The sequence below is a fragment of the Atractosteus spatula genome, chromosome 5 (genome assembly GCF_055471065.1).
Source record: "Atractosteus spatula isolate fAtrSpa1 chromosome 5, fAtrSpa1.hap1, whole genome shotgun sequence".
NCBI lineage: Eukaryota > Metazoa > Chordata > Actinopteri > Semionotiformes > Lepisosteidae > Atractosteus > Atractosteus spatula.
The window spans coordinates 48,693,842-48,717,040 of NC_142710.1; the positions used below are offsets into that span (position 1 = coordinate 48,693,842).

Here is a 23,199-nt window from a genome sequence, read left to right on the forward strand (position 1 = left end):
AAGCCGGCAAAGAAAGCCACGTGATTTAAAGTTGGAAAAAAAAAGAGTTCGAACGTTGTAGCAGAAAGAACCATCTGAGGATCTGAGCTAACTCATTCATCTTCCATTCATAAGAGGTAAGTATTTCTACACGTATTGTATGGTGTGCATTCTCATGTATTCTTAATCCTGTGTTTTTTTTTAAAAGCAAAGTAAGTGTTAGTGTAGCAACTTTGTTTAAAACTTCTGTCTCCACATGTACGGCGTAGTTTGTACTTTAATCAAAGCTTTAACCCAGTTGCTGTAGTTACTATACAGTGGTACAAAAACAATGTATAACTTTAGAAGATGTTGTGTAAACCTGTACTCCCTTACAGAAGTCTATGTTCATTTGGTTTTCTTTTTTAAAAAACCAAACGTTTTCAACCTTAATGCCTATAGATTTGCATTTGTGCTGGAGTTGCTGCAGGTAGTAGCCTGATCTTTAAATGATTGTTCCGCCTTTAGCTAGCTGTCAGGTATTTTCAACCCAGTTTTGAGAAAATGTCCCGAAGGTGTCAAACGCAAGGAGTACACTGTTTAAGCTTGATATTTTGGAAACTTAAAATCTGCTATTTTAACCCATTACTAATGAACTATTTGGTAGTTCGTTATGCGTTAGTATATTTAAATTAATGTGAAGTGAATTACATCTATGGGAACGTGTCACTACGCCATATCAAGCTTCCATGTGTCTGGGTTGATTACACTTCAGTTATTTTGTGATGCAGTAGCTTCTTTTTTTAAAAAAAAAACGTCCTCAAAAATTAGACCAGTATTTGGACCCGTTAAAATCAGTATCTGTAGCTAAAAAGCGAAGTTTTCATTACTTTTTGACACATTTTAAGTAGTATTTTAAAACAGAAGGTAAACTCAAGGGTCTGTCAGGATTCCCATTTTAAACACAGTATAGTTGTTAATAATTAAAGACCATTTGACAGTTATCGATAAATTGATTATCAGTACAGTTTCGGTTTTAAAATATTCTAAAGCAGAACCGTTGGTCAGCAAGTCCACCCTAGCTGCTGTTGGGACAGGTCCACTATGTGAGAATGCTGACTGACTGTGAACTGCTTCCACTGGTTCAAAGTTTCCCTTTGTTTCTGGGCACCCCTTTGAACAGCCACTGACAAAGTCCAAGGACTTCCTGGCTCCCTTGAGAGCCACCAATGTATTTTAGTAATGTGTTTAGTGAAACACCCTTGTGTTTTAGTAATGACTTGAGTTCAATGGTAATTGAAGACGTCCTTTCTCTGTGAATGAGGAATTTCAAACTGTTTCTGTGAACTGTTTTTTTTTCCCCCCATCATTCACAAAAGGATTCAAAGTAATGTGGCACCTTCTATTAATCATTGAGTACAGGTAAAGCACAAGCTGTTGGACTGATATTTGCCATCTTGTATGATCATGACTGAAAGTCACATGCAGTGTAGAGTCACTAATGTTAAATTTAAATCACATATAACAGCTAATGTATGAATTTAATTAGTTTTCCCTTTCTACATTCTTATTGTCAGAATCATATAAATCAGTTTTGTATCTAAAAATCTCTCTTATTCTGAGGTTTATTCTAAGTTTTTTCTGTTCTCTGTTACTATTTGAAAAATGGAAATAGTGTTCTTCATTTTTAGTCTGTTTGTTCGTCTGAAGAGATGGGGACTTCTTTGTTTTTCCTCAAATGAAAGACAACAGTACATGTCAGACTCATTTACTGCAAAAACTTAAAATGGATTTCTTTGCCAATATTTAACCAGTCACACTTCCTGTAGGACAAAGGTTTAATATTAGGGGTGAGTATTGATGATGAATGGATTGCAATACAAGAGTCCTGATACAGCAACCAAAATGTGTACTGGGAAATAAATGGGTAGAGTTTATAACATGCTTGCAATTTTACTCAGTTGTCATAACATTATTATATCATAAGAATAATACATATTTGACACTTTTACACAGTTGAACTAAGTTAAATACCACATCTTCAAATTGCTTTTCAGTTTGGTACACAATACTTAAAGAACATGATAGTAGAAATAATACTTATAATTAAAACGAAAACAATTTTGTTACAATTGTCAACTCCAGAATGGCCATAACAAAACAAAAGCAACAGAAATAAAAGCTGAAATTGAAGATAAACCAAACTGAGGGCTCAGTGCAAGTGCTATGCTGTATAATGTACCATAACACCTTCACCAAAAGGAAATGTTTTTCACAAGATAGATTTAACTACTGGAGAATAAAAAAAAAACAAAACTTTTTCATCTACATATCCTACTGTTAAATTATTTTACTTTTTTTTATTATAGTTAGAATTGCAACAGAAATAAATATTTAATTCCCAAGCAGTTTTTCACTATAATTTTCTCATTCAATGTGACGTTCCAAGCTCCTTTTCCTTTTGTCGCAAGCAACCTTGTGATTTCAGCATTTTCTTCCCAAGTAATGTATGAGTTGCTGTGAAACAGGGGAAAGTCAAAAGCTGAGGAGGTCCTGTGACCTGCCATGGGTGGACTATATTACATCATTACATTAGGACAAGAAAAGTCCTGTACTGAAACTGCAGCCAGATGTGGTGCTCTTGCACATGACCTGTTAACAAATTAGATCTCAATAACTCCATTAACTTAAATGTACAAGACTTGTGTGGCATTACGCGGGGGCCCTGTCCAGTGTGCCCTGGTAGATGGGTGACGCCTCGCCTTTGTAGTCCCAGCTGTCTTGGCTTCTAGATGATGAGCCCCAGCTGGGCAGGTCCTGTAAAGGCACACTGGACACCTCCCGATGGGACGACCAGGGCCACCCCAGAAGGGGGAGTTTGACTACGACAGTCCCAGAGGGGGTTGCACCCATGTAAGGTTTTCTTTTTCTTTCCTTTTTTGCCTGTCCCATCATGCACGTTCACCGGGGCAGGCATACACACACTTTCTTTTTACGCACTAAGTTCTTGTAATGTTCCTGCCTTACACGCCCCGCTCACCAGACTGGATCCCGCTACATAGGGTAAGTCCAGTCTGGTCGCTGCTGTGCTTGCGGCTCTTTTTTGTCCTAGGCCAGACCCCTTTAAATAGGGTAAGCCCAGCTTGGAGGTAACGAGGCACATTGCTACAATTTTTTTTTTGCCTTTTTGTGAGTTTTTCACTCTTTTTGTATTATTTTTGGTCCCTGCTATGCTCACTCCACTGCTTCCGCCCCCTCGCCCAGGACTTTGACTTTTTACCGGTGCTCGCTGCGGCGCCTCCCGCTACACACTGTCACACAAATTACTTCAAATCCCCGAAATGAACACAATATACAGTACAGATCAGACACTCCTGATCTCACCTTCTTCAACAAAACGTTTCACTTATCATTGCACTTAACGGCATTTGAATTTCTTGTATTGTTCATGCAAACTCTTTGCTGTCCTGTATTGTACTGCATATTGTAGCCTGGCATGGAAATGATGGGTCCCCTCGTTGTGCTATTTCTTTTTTTCCTGTATTTGATTGATCCTTCTGTGTTTTCCCTTCATCTTCCATGTCTCATGTTCCATTTATATTGCAACGGCACTCTTTTTATACTACAGTTATACTACTGTCTCCAACACAGTTGGTTAAATGACCTAACCAAGAATGGATGGGGCATGGTTAAATGAATTGTGAAGTTGCCTGACTGTCTAGACTCAGATGCGAGTCCAGGCGATTGTGAGTGCCTCAATCAACAAGATAATGTAAGAGAGTCCTGTAGGGCTGTACTTGGCCTGACTAAACTCCCTAAAGAATTCTCATTGGCTTACCTTAAATATAAGAGGTCCTACTGTATATCTCCGATACACTTTTACATCTTCACTGTCTAATACATACTGTCTGTTGCTCTGTAAGTTATTGTCTGCCTGCTAGAATCTGATCATGTCAGCAGCAGCATGATAATCTCTTTGAAGGCATTTTGTAAAATTAAAAGTGATTAACAGTTGACAACAAAAAATGCTGTAATCTTCTGTTCTTAACCAGGATGCTCAAGGAACATTCATTTATACACTCAAGTGTAACCTATGAGTCACGCCCACTATTAAGGTACATATTTTAAATAAATGGCTTCTAAAACTGCCAAATGCTGGGGGCCCAAGAATAAACTCAAACCATTAGAAAATAAATGTTATTATCTGCTTTGATTTCAGACTTGCTCCCTGTGCCTAAATCAGTTTGTTTCCTCTTTCTTTTTTGTGTGTCTACACAGGATCTTCCTGACAAAAACCAAAGCCATGCCACCTCCCACATCTACAAATTTGGGATATACACCTCCAGATGGCGGATGGGGGTGGGCTGTGGTGTTTGGGGCCTTTGTTTCTATTGGATTCTCCTATGCCTTCCCGAAAGCCTTGACAATTTATTTCAAGGAAATCCAGGAATATTTCTCCACTTCATACAGCGAAATAGCCTGGGTGTCTTCCATCATGCTTGCATCTATGTATGCTGGAGGTGAGTGTATAACAACAAGGAGCCAAACTTGTCCAGCAGGTGGAAAAATGATTGATTACCTATGATCTTGTCCACTTATGCACAAGATAGGCCATGCTCTACATCCTCCATTAATAATCTTTCCAACCTTTTACTTATATTTGTGTGTAATACCATGTATACAGCTAGAGACTTTTTATTCAAAACCAAGAAAGGAATACTATATCACAAATTCTACAAAGAAATCTAAAAACTGACTGTACAGCACATTTACGGAATCGATTGTTAATTGTTATGCTCTCTGCATGGCCGCAGATACCATACCTGTGAGACAGCTGTGCTTTTGGAAGAATATCTGTTTCTTTCTCATTGTCTTCTATGAATGGAAATTGAACAGATGAATACTGCATGTGTTAATTTAGGTGGTATTGCTGATGTGTACTGCATTTTAAAAATGAATATATTGGGCCTAAAATGAGATTTCTGACCACATTTCATTTCAATAGAGCAAACATCCAGGCCCTTTCTATTGATTGATCATTCCGATCAGCATCAATAGCCTTAAAGTTTCTTGGTTTGGTATTTTTGACATGACATTTTCACACATAAATTAAAGCTACAATTTGTAGTCTTTTAGTTTTCATAAAATGTAATAAATTACCATGTCTGATTTGCATACTGCGAAGGGTATTTTTGTTTTTATATACAGTACTTTATCTGCCTGCTAGAGAACAAAAGAACTGGTTTAGCCAGTTAAAAAACGGTTATGTGTATTGGCACTACTTAAATAGTCACATTTACGTCCTGACATGTAATATTTGTTAAAATATATGTTCCACATGTTACCATATATATAGTGAGATGATTTGCATAACATACGTATCAGTGCTTCTACTGCACCTCAACAAAATGCTGTTGCTTCCATCTTTTGAATAAGGCAGTTCATATTCCTGTGTTATTTACAGATAGCGGTATGGCTTGGCCTCTGGACTTTGGTCATTGGGTATAGGGCTTTTATTTGGACATTGTTGTTTTATGTTTGAATAAGGTAATTCCCCCAGATTGCATCAGTTAAACATGATCTACAGTACAGCTAAGTAACAGCATTGCTGGAGTATATGTGTTGTGGATGTGCATTAAATCCAGGAGGACTCTTATACTGTAAGACTACGTAAGATAATTAGCCTTAGTAGTTTAGAATCATGAAACTTTATTCTGATACTCCCATTCAACCAGTTTTGTTAACGTGTAGGCCTAGTCTGTTCTTTGAGCTCTCACTAGTCATCTTCATTTAAGTTCATTTGGTAATGATTCCAAAATCATTATTCAACAGGTATCATAGTTCAAATGAAACTTAAAGACAATATCATACCCATTAAAAGCACTTAATGTCAGTTCTTGTATTTAAGTGCTTAGGTTGAATTGATCCTGGAAAATATTAGCCTACTTGGAAATAAGCCAGTTATCTAAATGAACTCTAACCCACAGTAAGCTGGAATTTAACCTCTAGAAATACTGATAAAAGGGTTATTTAATTTTCTTTGTGGACTTTAATGTTCAACATCTCTTCTGAATACTGTGAAATGTGCAAAGCAAAACTATACAAATTTAGTTAACTGAAAGCAGCTGACTTAAGTTGTCATTGGCGCTAAATTAGGAAGATAAAAAGTCATACACAAGTGGCTGTTCTATTTGACATCTATTCTAAATGTATGTACATTTTTTTTTTACCTCAACCCTTCTGTTCTGTTTCAGCTGTCTCAAACTAAATCTTGAACGTAGAGCATCTGATAAGCGGTGATGAGCAGTATGTGCATTGCATCTGAAGTAGTCAGTACACGTAATGGGTGTAAAGCATGTGATTTCTGTTATGTCCACTCAAAACTATTGATTAACATGCTTGGTCATCTGACATGAATTTGGATTTGAGCAGGAGCATTTCTTATCCATTAAAACCTTGAAGTTGCTAAAACAGTCCCTACCCTTGAGGTCTGTTCTTATGCTTTAAAAAAATATTAAGATGATATTAAGACATACATTCATCCATTTTCTAACTGCTTAATCCAATTTAGGGTCACAGGGGAGCCAGAGCACAAAGTTTCCTGGCATGCAACAGACAGAAGGCAGAACACACACTGGACTGGGTGCCAGTCCGTTACAGGGCAGATATACAAACACCGACATTGTCAGACTCATAACTAGGGCCAGTTTTCCTGGAAGCCAGTTAAACTGCCAGGTTGTTTTTCAACAGTGGGAGGAAAGTGGAGCACCAGGAGAAAACTCACAGGAACACGGGTAGAGCACACTAATTCCCTGGAGATAGCATCCCAAATCTGGAATTTAACCTGGGCTCCAGTGATGCAAGGCAGCAATGCTAAACACTGGACACTTGTGCCGCCCATGTTAATAATAATAATAATAATAATAATAACTTTATTTAATAATAATATATACACAATGACAGGAGACAGTAGATGGCTGGTATGGACTAAAGTAGGAGCAAAAGGTTATATACTGTATAAGGGTATACTTAAGAACCAGTTAAGTAAAGTCCCTTCTAAAGAAGAAAATTTTGAGTCTAGATTTGGAAGGGTTCAGAGGAGGTGACTCTCTGATATCCTTAGGGATTGAGCTTCAGAGCTTTTTTTTTAGTAGCTCAGGCAGGTACTGAGGTGCCAAACCATGTAGAGCCCTTTAAGTGAACATGAGGATTCTGAAACTGACACGAAACCTGACAGGAAGCCAGTGCAAGGATTCCAGGATAAGAGTAATGTGATTACTTGCGCTAGACTAGGTCAGGATTCTGGCTGCCAAGTTTTTGGACATACTGACGTTTGTGGATTTAGAAACCCCACTGAGTAGACCATTACAGTAGTCAATTTGGGAGATGACAAATGTGTTGACCAGCTTTTCAGCAGCAGTAAGCGATAACATAGGATTTAGTCTGGTGATATTTCTGAGGTGAAAGAATGATGTTTTAACAAAATGTTGAACATGTGGGTCAAGTTTCAAGCATGAATCAAACATCACCTCCAAGTTTTCGCCTCCTTCAATTTTGACTGAAGCTCAAGTACAGTACCATTCACAGATAGGGTTACTGCATTGGTTTTACAAAGTTGATGGGGGTTCTGGTAAGCATGACTTCAGTCTTGTCACAGTTAAGATTAAGGAAATTTTGAGTCATTCAGACTTTTTCAAGTTTTATGTCAGAGATGCAATTAGAGATGTCAGAGACAGCCACATCAGGGTTTGGTATAGATGTGGATTTGAGTATCATCGGCATGGAAATGATCATTTGTGCCATTCGATTTTAAAAGCTGACCAAGTGGGAACATGTAAATGCTGAAAAGCCCAATATCAAGCCCTGAGGAGCACCAGACATAAGTCCAATTTCAGAGCTAAATCCTCCAAGAGAGACAAAGTGGGAGTGATCAGTGAAGTTAGACTTGAACCATTAAGAGCAGTGTCAGAAACTCCAAACACAATCTCAAGACGAGACTCAGACTTTCTCAAGATGGGAAAGTAAGATATCATGGTTAACAGTGTTGAAAACAGCACTGAGATCAAGAAGAATAAGGAGATAAAGAGAACCAGAATCAGAAGCCATTAGAAGATCATTAGTGACTTAAGACACTAATGTCCTAATGTCTAACACATGAAATAGAAAACTCCTGCTTGCTTGAAGATGTTATATTCCTGTACAAAAATCATACCAATAAGTTCTGATAAAATATCTACGATGGCCTTAATATTCTTTTAAATTATTACTTTGTATGCTGAATATGAAAACCTTAAAATATATCTCTACTGTATATATTTATTAAGTTAAAATGCTCTTTTGAGATTTGTTTCTGTTGTCGTCTCTCTAATGTTATTTCCTTAAAGTTGCTTATTGAAGTGGCTTGAGATATTGCAGTCAGTTCAGTTTAAGATTTTAGAGAGATTCATCAGCTGTTCCAAGGTCACTGTTTCATGATTCTTCACAGCAGTGCCATTTCACTTAACAGCAATAATGGCAGTAAGGATCTAGGTGAAATATTCCTGTGTACTTGCATTGAGTCACAAAGCTTTATCATTTTGTCCTTGGCTGCACTTAGCAAAGTCACCTGACATTTAAAAGGACAGGAATAATAGATCTGAGATGGATTCACATACTGGGATTATTATAAATTGTTCATGAAATAACTGGATTTGCTTTATACCATTTTGACCTCTTTGCCCCAGAGATATAAGAACTGGGGTAAGTATATAACTCAATGAAAATTTGCTTTATACATCCACTATATACCCAAAATATTACACAATTTTGAGCTTAATAAATCTAAAATTCATTGGAACTTTGTACCAGTTTTCTTGCTGGAAATCATAAAATAATACTTTAAAAAAGGTTTAAATGTTTCACCATATAATGATGTGTTTTATTTAGTAGGGGAACCTATAATGCATGCACACTGTAAAATGTACACGTTACTTTTTTTAATGATCTCAGTTGTTTGACCGTTTTGGTTTCAGTTTCTGTTAAGAATTATTCATGTTAAAAATAATATTAGGTATTTTATAATTTGATGCAAGTGTACATAGTTGTAAATATTAGGGCCAATAAAAACTGGCTGTTTTGTTCATATTGTTCTATTTATATGGTCTGGCTGAATAAGATAAAAAGCAAGGAAGACATATCATTTGGAGATAACATGAACATTGTGCCAGTGATAATTGCTTTGCAGCTGGCAGAAAAAAAATGTTTACAATCTGTGTAATCTAGAAGGTATCTGTGTGTTCTGGTACAAGTTGAAAATAATTTACTATGTAAAAATTAAATTACATTGATTTATTACAGATTTCAAATATTTATCATAATAATGCACTTTGGTATACAATAATCTTCATCTTTTGTTGTTTGCATTGTATACTTCAATAATATATGCATTAATCATATAGTTACATGACATTACAGCCCCGACTAGCTCTGCTGGTAGAGCCTGAGACGCATAATCTCAGGGTAGTGGGTTCGTGTCCCACGTCGGGTGCAAGGTTCTTGCGACCAAGGAAGTCTCCAGTTGTGACGATTACTTGTACCACTGGACCCAGGCTTCTAAGGTTGAGAGAGTGGGACTGCCTCAGTGCAACAGCTTTCCTATAGGTCTCAGTCATCATCGGACACGGCGGACAACAGACCATTGCATACATTATGAAATGTATTTCGTATTTGATTTAAACTGTTGAGATACTGGCAGTCTTTACTTGAATTTCTCTCCGTTTCTGCTTCTTGCTTTATTTTCCTTTTGAAATATCTTGAACAGTGAATTACTGTGGATGTTAAGCAGCTGTATTGGGAAAAGCAAGATTTAGCTTGAAAGACAGGGAGTTTGAAATTGACAAGTCTACCCTCCTCCTTTGGCTACAGGGGAGGGGTGATATGAACTCTTTGAAATATGCAGAAACAAGTTATCCAATAACTATGTCAAGATCTTTAAAAAAAAACAATGCTGTGCAAACGCTCTGTTTACTTACAGTAAATAGCTAGACCTCGGATGCAACTGCAACGATTAACGCAGGTGTTCAGAACATTAGACTGGAGGTAAGGGGTGGGCACAAGCTGGTCTTATAGGTCCCCTTAAATTAAAAGCATCAGTAGACTTGGAAAGCTGTTATACTGCTCTAACTAAGACAAAATTAGTTCATTTTTTTCAAGAGTTGTGATGAAATAAAAACCAAGCATTTTCCAAGCAGAATAATCTCCACCCTTTGAAAGTTTGAGTAAAATTATTTTTACTTTCATGGTATTTTATTTTAACAGCAGCTTACTGTCTCATTTAAAACAGCGGTTTACTGTGCCATTTATAGAGGTATAGTTTACAAATCAGCCACAAACTGGTTCTATCTCAATCTGCTGTTGACATGGGACCAATTTTCAATTAATAGTCATTTGAAACATAGGAGTTAAAAACATAAGAATGATTACAAATGAGGCATTTGGTTCATTAGGTTAGTAGCTGACTGATCCAGGGAACTCATTCACCTGGATATCAGTCTCAACAACATGGCTGGGATGTCTTATTCTAAATGCAGACAACTCTTTATATAAAGAAGTGTCTACTGAAGAAAGAATAAGGAAGGAGGAAAGCAATAATTATTTGAAAGATAGAATATATTATCTTTTATCATATAAGTAATGAAATCAGACTGAACTACCCTATCTGTATATAGTCCTATAAAATGTATAGGATTTTGACCTTGAAAAATGTTTATTCCAGTGACTTTTCTAGTTTAATATGACTAATACTTAAATTTTGATTAAAACAAGTTGTTGTTCATTGACTGGTATGTATGACTGGTATGTTTTTGAATACATTTCTGCCAGAGCAAAGGAATAAGTCATTAACATATGTAAGCCACTCTAGGCAATTTAATAATCCTATTATTGCTGACCTATGATTTTCAATTATTAGAGGCTTTACAAAACTAGCCTATATATCCAGTCATGCTTGGAATGGGAAGAAGTATTTTCAAAATGCATTAACGTTATTGGTCGCTTCTCATTCTTGTATTTATTTCCAGTTTATTAATTTGAAATTAATGATAGAGAGATTTAATTTGTTAAGTTTTGTACATAAATAAAATGCCTTTCTTATTAGTCTGTATTACAAACATTTTTTTTATTTTGGATTGACTGAGTTTTTATATGCTTGCTATGCATTTGCAACCCCATCTGTGAGATGACAAAGAGCAAAGTCGCAGAATCAGCTCAATCCATTATTTAACTCCAATTAATGATTCCGTCCTGGAGAAGCTCCGCCACTGAGTGTGTGTCTGTTCCCTGCCATGTCACAGAAACTTTAATATTTAGAATAGCACCATTTCATTCACATTTAATGTTGAAACATAAATTTGCTTTGCATCAAAAGGGAAAAAAAGGAGCAATGCATTTAATAAGCAGACAATTTGAACTAAGGAGCTTAAATTGAGGTAACAAAAGAGTTAAAAGAAGGCAAGAGTAACAAAAGCAGATTTTAAGACCACGTGTAAGTACTGAGAGTCTCTGTCCCTGACGCATATGGAAAAGGTCTTGGTCTTGGTGCATGGCATCAATAAGGTTGCCTTTCTTAAAATGAGAGTGCTGTTTTTAAAATGTTCTGAAATTAAATATTTTAACTGTTTAGGAAGCAGGTACTGCACAGCCCGTAAGGACTTTCATTTTATTATTTATACTGTTTGGCTTTATCCATCAACAAACGTGGAAACAAATCATTAAATTAAAAATGGAATACAGCTAGGTGGTTTTAACAAGCATTATGTGCTATAATTATGTAATATAATATAAAATCCTTGTTACCACCAGTAAACGATAATGTAAAAAAATTGCTGACATTTACCGATCTTTTCTCACGTGGTGTCAGATTGGGATGAACCATCATATTACAAGTTGTGATGACAAAGTTATTTTTCAGTGTCCATTAAAAAGGCAGATCAAATGTGTGAATGATTTGAATGGTTTGATTCAGTTCATTCTCAGCAGATTTTGTCTGGTGCTCAGGAATGGTAGGCCATGAGACCCCTTTATTAAAATTCACAGTCCTAATCCATTCTGCTCTTGTTCAGCTTCTGAGCAAGGCTTAGCAACCGCGTTCAAATAAGGTGTCAGATAACACCACACAAGCAGCTGTAAGCCTTGCTGTGCTTTTTAAAATGGATTTTAGTTTTATTCTGAATTTCCACAACCACCTCACATGAAGTGGGACTTTTACCGTAAACGTTAATCCTCTTTTGACATTGGTGTCCCTAATTCATACAACCTTATCCCTTGGCATGGGACGACATAGTCTTCTCATGTTCTCTGTTTCAGTGTTTGAGCCTTGTCATTAAGACTAAGCCTGTAACCATAAAGCTATTACTGGCTAAAGAAGAAATCCAAGACGTTACCTTTATTCATTATCTGTAGAAAGCCCATCGTGAAAAGAAATTGTATTGAAAGTCATGTTTTTTCAGAGAACAAAAAAATCAAATGTAGAATATCTGAAGCAAGGCACTGAAAGACCTCATTTTAAAACCATACAGTATGTAGTGTTATACAGAGTGGCTTTTCTTCTATGGTCTCATTGTTTCGCTGTTCAGGGGAGACTCACCCAAAGTCTCCTATACACAACCCAGAGTATGCTCAGTCTGAGACAGCAAGACTGAACACCCAGCTTTCAGTCACACCGCAAGCCTTCCAGGGCCCTAAAGGAGTTATTAAAAACCATATTAAATGCTCTAAATCCTATTACCATAAACTATAAACCATGTATTCATTAGCCAGAGTACAGAGACCGTAACTTAACCCATGTATTAGAACTGTTAAGTATTCATACACCGATAACCATCAACTATTACCTACATCTGGAACTGTCTAATCACATAATCAGATCTATAACCATATCCTTTAGACTGTGACTGTATAAGGCATACCATATAAATAACCTATCAGTCCTTTCTTAAGCATAACCTGGATGTTTTCTCTTTACTGACAGCTATGTTTCCCCTCTCAGGGAAACTTTCGGCAACTTGCTGAGATGAGGGCTCCTTTCCACAGCTAAAAGATCCAAGGAATGCTTTGTCTTACCACCTGCATTCTATCCAAGGGCTCACTCATTGCAGAGGTCCCCAAACCCAGCCCCAGGGCTCACCCATTGGTGGGCTCCCCAACACCTGACCCATGGCCTCATCCACTGCTGGTCTCTCCAGCACCCAGCCAGCGGACTTAGGCTCAAGGGAACCCCCACAGCTGCCTCTTATATATATAGTAGAACTAAGACCTAAAGGAGCACTCTCACTTCCTTAGTGAGCCATGGGGTCTGAAATCCCTCTGGGATATGTAACTCATAACCATCGACCAGCCCCTTTTGGGATTTCCCTCTGGGATTTCTAACCAGACAGTCACTACTAGTAGCAGTGACAACCTGCTCAGCCGATCCTGTGTGGCCAGGTACACTATAACCATAACCTTTCCTTGCACCTCCTACACAACAGCAGCTAAATCTGCTGATACTCTCTCTACATGCTCTCATTTACTCACAAGAAACCTTCTGCCCAAACTGGTGACTGCTTAACCACCTTCCAACCAAGAGCTTCACCTCCCTACTTACCAGAGAGCTACAGTAGATGGAGCGCCTTGCCTTCAGAGGTAACCATTGTTCCAGCTCCTCCGGTCTTCTCTTTATTAACCATAATGGATACAACTCAGTCTTAACCCATGTACTCACATTTACCCCTGTATCTTTTTGAATGTTTTACTCTTCAGATTAACCCATATCTGGTCTTGTACTGACGTCAACAGACCAAACTCCCCTCACAAAGATGCCCTGTTACACACATCTTACTGTACCAGTAGATGTGTTGAGCACGCCAGGCCATATCCTTGTATATTTTGGTCATACCTTTGTACAGGTTTTTTTTTTAAATGTGTAAAAACAATCTATTAATCTGTTGTTAATGATGTTATAAACAGTAATACATCATTATTAGGGGAGTAGGTCAGGCTATGATGAGGATTAGGATTTTCTTACTAGCATGCAATTAATCGAGAATAGAGCTTGGTTATTATTACATTAATTTACTATATTGTATTTATATAGCATTCATAAATGACATTTGCTACCCCTAGTAATGTGTTACCCATATGTTGTTTTGCATCCTAAATAATTTGCACATTGACTGCCTAAAGTAGAAAATATATATTTGTCTTAGTTATGTGCTTGAAAGCATTTTTTAAAGAGAAGCTCAATGAATACAATAGATTAGCTGCCTGTGGAGGCAGTAAAAGAGATGCTCTCCAAACTGAGTTTGGCATGGTGATGAACTCTGATTGCCTGAAAGGCCTATTTTTGTCACAGTCATCTCATGCTCTCACATACACTTTCGACTTGGGCTATTTTAAATGACTTTGGGACTCTGGGAAATATGTACTTGACTTGTTCATTGTGCTGTTAGGATGAGAACGAGCAACTTTCTCTGCCATCTCCCTTCATGGGTGCTAGCTAAAGAGAGCTAAAGAGCTAAAGAGAGAATGGGAAAAGAGTATAGAGAACTTAATCTCTTCAGGTGCCTAATTAAAACTAATAAATTCAAGCTACTGTATTTTGGGACTTTATAATGTGATTTGTATTATCTACATGCAGTGGATAATTAGCACTCATTAACTGGTTGTAATCACTGAATGTTTTGCAGTCTGTGGCAGACCTGTCTTGGAAGGAACTGTAATAGCAGCCAAAACTTCCACTAGTGGCCACGATCATGTGTAAATAGACACACTTGGCAGTAATTAGTTCATTAGATTATTGGTGGTGGATAGTTACACATTTTTAAATGGGATATGTTTGGGAAATAAATGGACTCACGGTTAGGGTCATATTATTCAATAGGCATAATAATCTCTGTGCCTAGGGCCTATGAAAACTACAGTAAATGGCCTATGAACAAATTGTTTGACAATGATTTTTGTTATTTGAAAGATAAAAACTGTATCGAAGATCACTTCTGGAATGTATGCATATAGCAAAGACGGGTTATCTGAAGACATATACAAGATAATTTTGATCACCCATCTATCCATAAAAATGTATACACCCTTTAAAATGTCTCCGCCACAGAACTAATGAAACAAAAGTACCAAGGGCCTACAAGGTCTTTAATCTGGCCCTACTCACAGTGTGGGTTGGTGGTGAGGTTTTGTAGCAGTCTGGGAAGACTGCTAATGAGTTTTTTTGTTTTGTTTTGAAGGCCTGTAATAATCTCTGGAATGTAGGCTCCTGTACTGAGTAGTATCACCATTGTGGATTTTAATATGTTTAGATCCCTGGATCCACCTTATTTAAGGCTGTGATCTTTCACAGATGTGTACGTTGCAACTGCATTGTGTTTTATATCCTGTTGTCATTTTATGTTTCCCCCCCATTTCAGCTGGTTGTTTCTCAAGTCAGGAAGGCTGTCTCTTTGCAATTCAGAATAACAGATTCCTTGCTTATCAAACACTTGAGTAGTTTTCTAAGAATCACATCAAGGTTTATTCTTTGCTTCTGGAAAGGATTCCCCTTGTCATTAAATAAGTTGTTTTTTTAAGTATTGTGTCAATCAAAACTACATTGGTTAACTAGCTGCTTACTGCAGATTACTACAGTGGAATTGTGGTTTCTTTTATGAAATTGCAAGGATAACCTAAATCAAAAATGCAAAAGCTTCAACAGTTTTCATTTTCAAATGGGGGAGACTGCTTAGTCTTCATTTATCTTTTACATTTAATTTGGAGAATACATTCCATTTTAATCCATAAAAGAACCTTTGAGTTAATGTTCTTAGAACAATCCAAGGTCAGCCATTTTAAAGCCCAAAATAAAAGAATACCACAACACAAAATGAAGAAAAATCTTGTTCCTAGGATTTCCTCAATCCTGCTAGACTATTGGAAAGAGATTTTACAGCTAATGACTTCTGTCAGCATTGGAACAGATGAAGTGCTTTTTAAGATGATAGTCCTAAATAACGTATTCTATTAATCTCAGAAATCTTAACCCAGTCTTTGTATTTCTATTAATACCTTTAAGTAGAATAGATTCTAGTATCTTGTCCTTCTTTCCTTGGGTTGGGATTTAGAATGGTTTTTTTTTAAATGATCAGAAGTAAGTGTTTGTTTCCATATGTATTTTAGTTCATTTTGTGTCATGTAGTAACTTGTGATTTATTTTTGCAATTTTTAATTGAATGGGTTTATCTTTGTGAAGATGGTAAAATAGTATAAACTGAACTAAAAAATGCAAAGTATTTGGTACATACGTTTTTTAAAGCTCTAGACAAATGTCAGTTGAAACACACACACATGCTTATTTGATATTTCAGACAAACTAAGCTTGACCACTGCTTAGCAGAAGAGAAATGTTTCTTTTCAATAAGTAAATACCATATTGGAGCTTGATCTTGTCAGAAGCTAAGCAAGGCTTGGCTTTGCCAATACTGGGATGGGGAAACTTCCGGAGCAATCCAGGTTGCTGCTGCAAGTACTGGTGGCCCAGTAGGTGGCTCTCATATGGCATTGTTCATAAGTTTAAGAGTGTTCATCCCTGTATCCTTGCTAAATTCCACTCTGTGAAATTGCAGTTGTCTTACTTAAGTTCCCCCCTTCTCTCCTACTGTGTAATGTACCGGTACTGTTGGCCTATAGTGGCTTCCACACATCACCTAGGTGAGCTCTGCACTTCATTGGTGGATAACAAGCATGGAATTATTGTCAATGCTAGGAATAATTATTATGTTTATTTAAGAGGTGTTCATTCAAATGTGATCAACTAAGTTTACGTGAAAGTAGAGCATTCCCCTGCACTTTTAAGATGATTAGATTATCTCACTTTAGAAAACAAAAATCTGAAAACATTCACCTTTAGGGATCTTCAGATTGAGAAGAAATTTGGCTGAATCACACTTTGCAAAATCGTATGTTTACAAAAATGTTTTTCAGGATTTGGGGATCGAAAAGTTTTATTTTGTCTAATACAGACATACTGCATTAAAAATAAGTTAATATGTGCTAAACAAACTGAAAATGTTTTAAGCTTTAAGTATTTAATTGTGTCTTTAAAAGAACCAGTAGGATAATATTATCATCACAATTGAAAGTTTTAGGTTTACTTTTGTATGATCTCTGTTTTGATATGTGAAGGACTGGACTTGATGATTTATGCAGATACAGTATTTTATTAATATTATTGGATGAACTGTACAGTTTACGCCGTTGCAACTTTCTGTTCTTTATATATGAGTATGCCCTGCATTATGCTGTGGTAGTAACAATATTGAATCCCCTTTCTTCAGGTCCTGTCAGCAGTATCCTGGTGAACCGCTATGGCAGCAGGCCTGTTGTCATCACTGGTGGAGTTATGTGTGCAATTGCTATGGTAACTGCTTGTTTTGGCAGTACCATTATGCATTTGTATATGTGCGTTGGAGTCATTGGAGGTATTTAATTATTTTCATTTACTTATTATATCTATATCTTTTGATTTAAAAATGAACACTTTTTCTAAAAGAAGATTTGGTATTGTGAAGAATCTGGAATTTAAAATGTTGGAATACTTTAAAATGTTGGAATTCTGTACATTACAGAATTGTGTTATGTCTAATTTTCATGGTGTTGTCTTTACTACAAATTGTAAGTTGTTAATATTAAATAACCCACATTTCTTATGGAACCTTTCATAAAGTAAAATCTATATTAAAACCTATGAAATTTGACATGATACAGTTTGCTTAAAGAGACTTTGATTTAGGAGTCTACAGCATATTCCTTTGCAAATCCCTAGAGATATCATGTAACATCATCCAGTGAGTTCCTTTCCCTTTTCCTGGTAAACCTCACTGGCCTTTGAGGAGGTCTAAGGATGTCTTCATTACATCTCCAGAGCCCCGTTGCTCCAAGGCATTCTCATTTTACCTGTGTTAAACTGGCATTAAAGTATTGCATGAATGACAGTGACGTGATTTCAGCTGCTTGAAATATTATCATAGGTCTTATTGCTTTTCCTGTAGTGAAAGACCTTGTGTCACTGCATCCTTATGTTGTAAAATATGTTGGTGTGTAGGCCTGTGCCCTGCACTCCGTTAATTAATACTGGAAAAGCAAAAACAACATCACAGTCACCATTCCAGGGTCTCGCAGTTGCTCTTAATTTTGATTATATTGGTATGTAATCTGTCGATATATATTTTATATATATCAGGTCAAAAGTAGATGCAGAGAGATAGCATGATAGGTGTTGTGAGAAGACTAGTAAGTGGTCATGAACAACTGTGAATATTATTAGAATAAATACTGCAATATGTTGCAGCTGTAATCACAGCTGGAGGTGGAGTGATAGTTTAACTGAAAACAGTAGGGGCAAGAAAGGAGGTTCCTAGGGCATGTTTCAGACACTGAAAGGGAAAGTTGGAAATGTAACCTTGGCCAGACCTGCAGCTGAGTGACAGCTTTTCTTTTCCATCTTGGACGTTTTACATACTGTATGTAGTACTAAATTCGAATCCTATCAAAACTACTTTTCCTCTGTGTTTTTAGCTGTGGTATTCAGATGCCTGAAATAGAAAGAAATAAAAAGTTGTATTTTTGTCTGAAATTATATAAGTATTCCTTTTAAGATATCTGCAGCAGATGTCTTTAGGATTCCTTTTATCGATTATTATCTGAACTTTTCTCTTTGTTTTTTTTCCCCCACTACTGCCTAGTTTATACAGGTTCTTTTGGAGATGGTCTGTGTTAAAATAGGTTGTTTAAAGAAACTGCATGTTGGAAGGGGTAGCGGTGGGGGTAAAGTTCAAGCAGTAATTGGATCCTGTCCAGGCATCCACCTCTGAGGGGAGTTATTTACTGTGTCCCTGAGCAGAGTGCTTCTGAGAGTCAGGGGGTCAACGAGCACGAACACAGCTCCTGCACATCCATGTTGGCACAGGGATCCAGGATAGCAGGAAGAGCAGCTTAAGCCCGATAGTTTCTATTGTCTGCTGCTCTGCTGCTCTTCGGGGATATTTTTTTTTCTTGAGCAGTGGCAATCCACAGATTGACCCTCTGACGAAACGACAGAGCCTTTGTTGCTCAGGGCTCGAGCCTGAGTGTAATTAACCTACTGGGCTATTCTGCTTGCCTCCAAAGACATGGCATGACAGGGTTCGTCTCTTGGTAGAAAGCCCAGAGGGAACAACCTGCAAGACTAATTATCCAATGAAAGAAATGTGTGAAGAATTAATTGGTTGAGAAAGCTGTAGCAGAAATGGTCCAGTGGTCAGCACTCCAAAGTAAAAGTGGAAGTTTGTGGGACTTACACAAACTCTTTCCAACAGTCATACATTCGGATCTAAACTCCCATGCACTAGTCAATACTGTGGTGAAGTGTCTCTTCCAGACTTTAAAGAGGACACAACTGCATTATGAATGGAATTCCACAGGGACAGAGCAAAAAGCAACAGCTGTGTGCTGTCGATCAGTTGAATGGCGTAGGTCCAAGGGCATGTGAACTCTGTCATACATCCTAAATTGCTCTTTGGACTACTGTTGTGCTCTGATCTGTCACAGCTCCAGTTGTGAAGGCTTCCAAAATCTTAGAAAAACTAAGTATTGATCCTATTTTTCTTTTCTTTACAACCCTCCGCTCAGAACTTACAGCCTGGTGATACTGGCATGCTGTATTTCATCCAATGTATTATTTACCCTTGCCCTTTAAAGAAGTTTTCTTCTAAATTACCCAAATTATATTTTAGACTACTTAGTTCAGTAGGCTAACTTTAAAGTTTAACATTCTGCTTAGGTCTTAAAAACATAAATGCTGTTAATTGTTTTTTAATTTGACAATATACTGGTGTGTCATCCAATATAATTTTTGCAATGTACATATTTTAATTTTGTAACATTATCCTTTTTTTAAGTAAATCCAGTATGTTAATGTAATCTGGAAATGGTTACAGGACAAGTTCATGGTCATGTGCTCCAGATATTTCAGACACCTATAAAAGGCTTAATATGTCAGTCTGCTTTACCAGAAAGGGTATTTGTCTTGCAATGAAAATATTATAAAGGAAATAAGAAAGTATTAACTTGGCTATGTGGCAGAAAGAAATAATGAAGAGATTACTTAGAAGTCTTAATTGCTTATCAGTTAAATAGAGAAATCTCTTTTTTCAATTTTCCAGTTCTATTAAAAAGATTTAGCCAGCAACTGAAATGACATAGAATCTTTGCACAGTATTTGTAATGACAAAGGGAAGTTATACGTTTATGTTTTGTTTTTTATTATATACTGTGAGTGTGACAAATATACTGTAACCGATCTGATAGTTCTATCTTTTCTGCAGGTCTTGGCCTAGCCTTCAATCTTCAGCCATCTCTGACAATAATTGGAAAATACTTTTTGAAAAGAAGACCAATTGCTAATGGCCTCGCTATGGCAGGAAGTCCAGTTTTTCTCTCTACCTTGGCCCCCCTCAATCAATTCCTGTTTGATAATTTTGGCTGGCGCGGAAGTTTCTTCATTCTGGGAGCGTTGCTGTTGAACTGCTGCGTCGCTGGAGCACTATTTCGGCCTATCGGAGTCCCACCTACAAAGCCTGAGCAAAAACAAATTCAGACGCCTGGTGGAACTAAGAGTGAAAAATGCGATAATGACTGTTCAGCTGAAATGATCAACCCACATGCCGTCAGCTTAATAATTAGGAAGAATCAGCAAGACAAGAACAGATGCCTGGACAAGGTCAATAAATTCATAGATCTGTCACTGTTTAAGCACAGAGGCTTTCTAATCTACCTCGTAGGAAACGTCATCATGTTTTTTGGCTTCTTTGCCCCCATTGTGTTTTTAGCACCCTATGCCAAGCATCTGGGTATTGATGAATACTCTGCCGCTTTCCTGCTGTCTATCCTGGCCATCGTGGACATGATTGCCAGGCCTGGGACAGGCTTAATAGCAAACACTAAATGGATAAGACCCAATATTCAGTATTTCTTCAGCTTTTCAGTAGCATACAATGGCGTCTGTCACCTCATGTGCCCATTGGCCACAGGGTACTCTGGACTAGTTGTGTATGCGGTGTTCTTTGGCTTGGCATTTGGCATGGTCTGTGCCTTGCTTTTCGAAACACTGATGGACCTGGTTGGAGCACAGCGCTTTTCAAGTGCAGTCGGGCTTGTGACCATTATCGAATGCTGTCCGGTCCTGCTGGGGCCACCGATTGGAGGTAAGTAAACATTCTGCTGCGCTGTCTGTCTTTCCTTAAGTGGATTGTTAATTTGTTTTTGCCAATAATCTTTTAAAAGTTGAAATAAATAATAGGCCTAACGCAATAGCTGGAATTTTTCATAAAATATACTGTATTAAAGCAATGTAGTTTTTCTTTTCACTCAAGGCTATTAAAAGACCATGATTTATTAAAACCATGAACTAAACCCCATGCAGTTTTTGTAGAGCAGCAAGGCACAGAACGAATTAAAACAACGTCCCAGTTGTAGTTTATAATACATTCTGATAAAATAGGATTATCATTGGTGAATGGCTTTGCTTTCAGTCCGCGCCAAGAGAGAACCTATAATTGGTCACGCTTATTTACTATTCTGTTGTGAACTAGGAGCTTGTAGTTTTGCTGAACAGTCGCTGGAGAATTCATCCTCTTCGCATATTATGGAGCATTTTAGGAGCTAAGAACTCATAAGTGGTATGAAGGTCTCTGAACTATATTGTGTTTTCTGCCTGGGTTCACAAGCATGATGCTTAGACCTGAATACATACTGTAGTCTCTACTAAGGCATGATAAAGCATTGGGAGGAACTCTTCTACTGTAGTTTACCCTTTGAAATTTTACTTTTGAAGCTTCCTGGTGTAACTCAGGGAACTCATTTAATATAACATTTATCTTGCTAGAATGCTTTGTTTTTTAATTGTGTGCTTTTCATGCAAATTACTGGTTGGCATTGCATGGCACATGGTAATTTTGTGTATAAGTAAAGGGCTGAATGCCTTCAAGACAGTTCACAGGAACATGAATGTGACATGTTACAGTGAGATACTAGTTCTGCATGATTTATTCATTTTGTACTGGACTTCCCCCTTTTAATGTAGTTTGTACAATGCATAGTCCACAGAAAAATAATTTCTAGTGTTTTGTTTCTAAAAAATAACCCCAAAATATGAGTGGTCATATTTAAAATATCCAAACTGTGACCTTCAGCAGTATCTTTAGTATTGTGTATGGGACAACTCAGATAATCTAATAGTTTGTAAGATCTGTTGTTGCAAATGAGCTTGTCACAGTCTGTGTTTCAGTAAAGGCCCATTTGAATTAAATGCTAAATAAATAATAGTTTTTTCAGTGATCTGCATTCCTGGTACTAGAGAGCCCTATTTCCTCAGGCTTTGTAAATTCCTTCAAACAGGAGCCAACAATATGTATCTTTACTTATTAAGGCTATAATTGCGCAATTAAACAATTATTTTAGGCTTTGCTGTTGGTGCTAGCAGCCTTAGCAGATGTTACAACTAGGAGTAGCCTCACAGGAATGTTCAGAGCACTAAGACATTACTTATGTTACCACAGATAGGATCAGTTTACCCAATTTGTGATGCTCGAAAATTGAAAGTAGTGGATTTTATTTTAGACCTGAAAATGAGTATGCAACACAATTGAAACCACAGCATTTTGCCTCGAGATTGTATTTTCCCAGACATATTTTGATCTTATCAACTCCCTGTTGTAATTGGGTCAACAGTTTTCCTTCCATCTCTCCACTGCTGGGTTTTGCAAGGATTTAAAAAAAAAATTCTGCATGTGGTAAAAGGAACAACACAAAAAGTAAAACAAATAACTAAAAAAAAGGACACAACCCACGTCAATTCCAATTTTTGCGAACGTGTCTCTTTTATTTTGTGCCTATAGCACTTTCTTCCAACAAATACAGTAATTATTTAAGTGATTTTTAATTATTAAAGGGACCAAGGTAATATGACCATTTCGATAGGGTACCTGTAGGAAGAGTCTTGAGGTGAAATGGGAACATTGGAAAGGCTGAAATCTGGAGGTTTCAGCCCATCTAGCTGAATGTCCTCAATGGAAAGAGATATGTAAAACATCCAAGAAAGGAAAGTTTGAACTACCTGTTGTGGACTAGAATATAACTCTTTTTTAACTCATAAGCCATTACTGTTGTAGAGCACTAAAAGCACGAGGAATATCACACAAGGAG

General features: G+C 37.2%; 1 protein-coding gene across 1 annotated transcript in view; it reads left to right on the plus strand.

The window, feature by feature from the left end:
- Nucleotides 1-36: 36 nt before the first annotated feature.
- The window catches only part of LOC148835191 (monocarboxylate transporter 2-like), a 28,502-nt gene continuing 5,339 nt past the window's right edge, over nucleotides 37-23,199 (plus strand). The window contains exons 1-4 of the mRNA XM_088916494.1: nucleotides 37-116; nucleotides 4,237-4,478; nucleotides 17,295-17,438; nucleotides 20,322-21,200. Coding sequence (XP_088772620.1) covers nucleotides 4,262-4,478; nucleotides 17,295-17,438; nucleotides 20,322-21,200 — 1,240 coding nt within the window. The 5' untranslated portion in view covers nucleotides 37-116; nucleotides 4,237-4,261. The remainder of the gene's footprint in view (nucleotides 117-4,236; nucleotides 4,479-17,294; nucleotides 17,439-20,321; nucleotides 21,201-23,199) is intronic.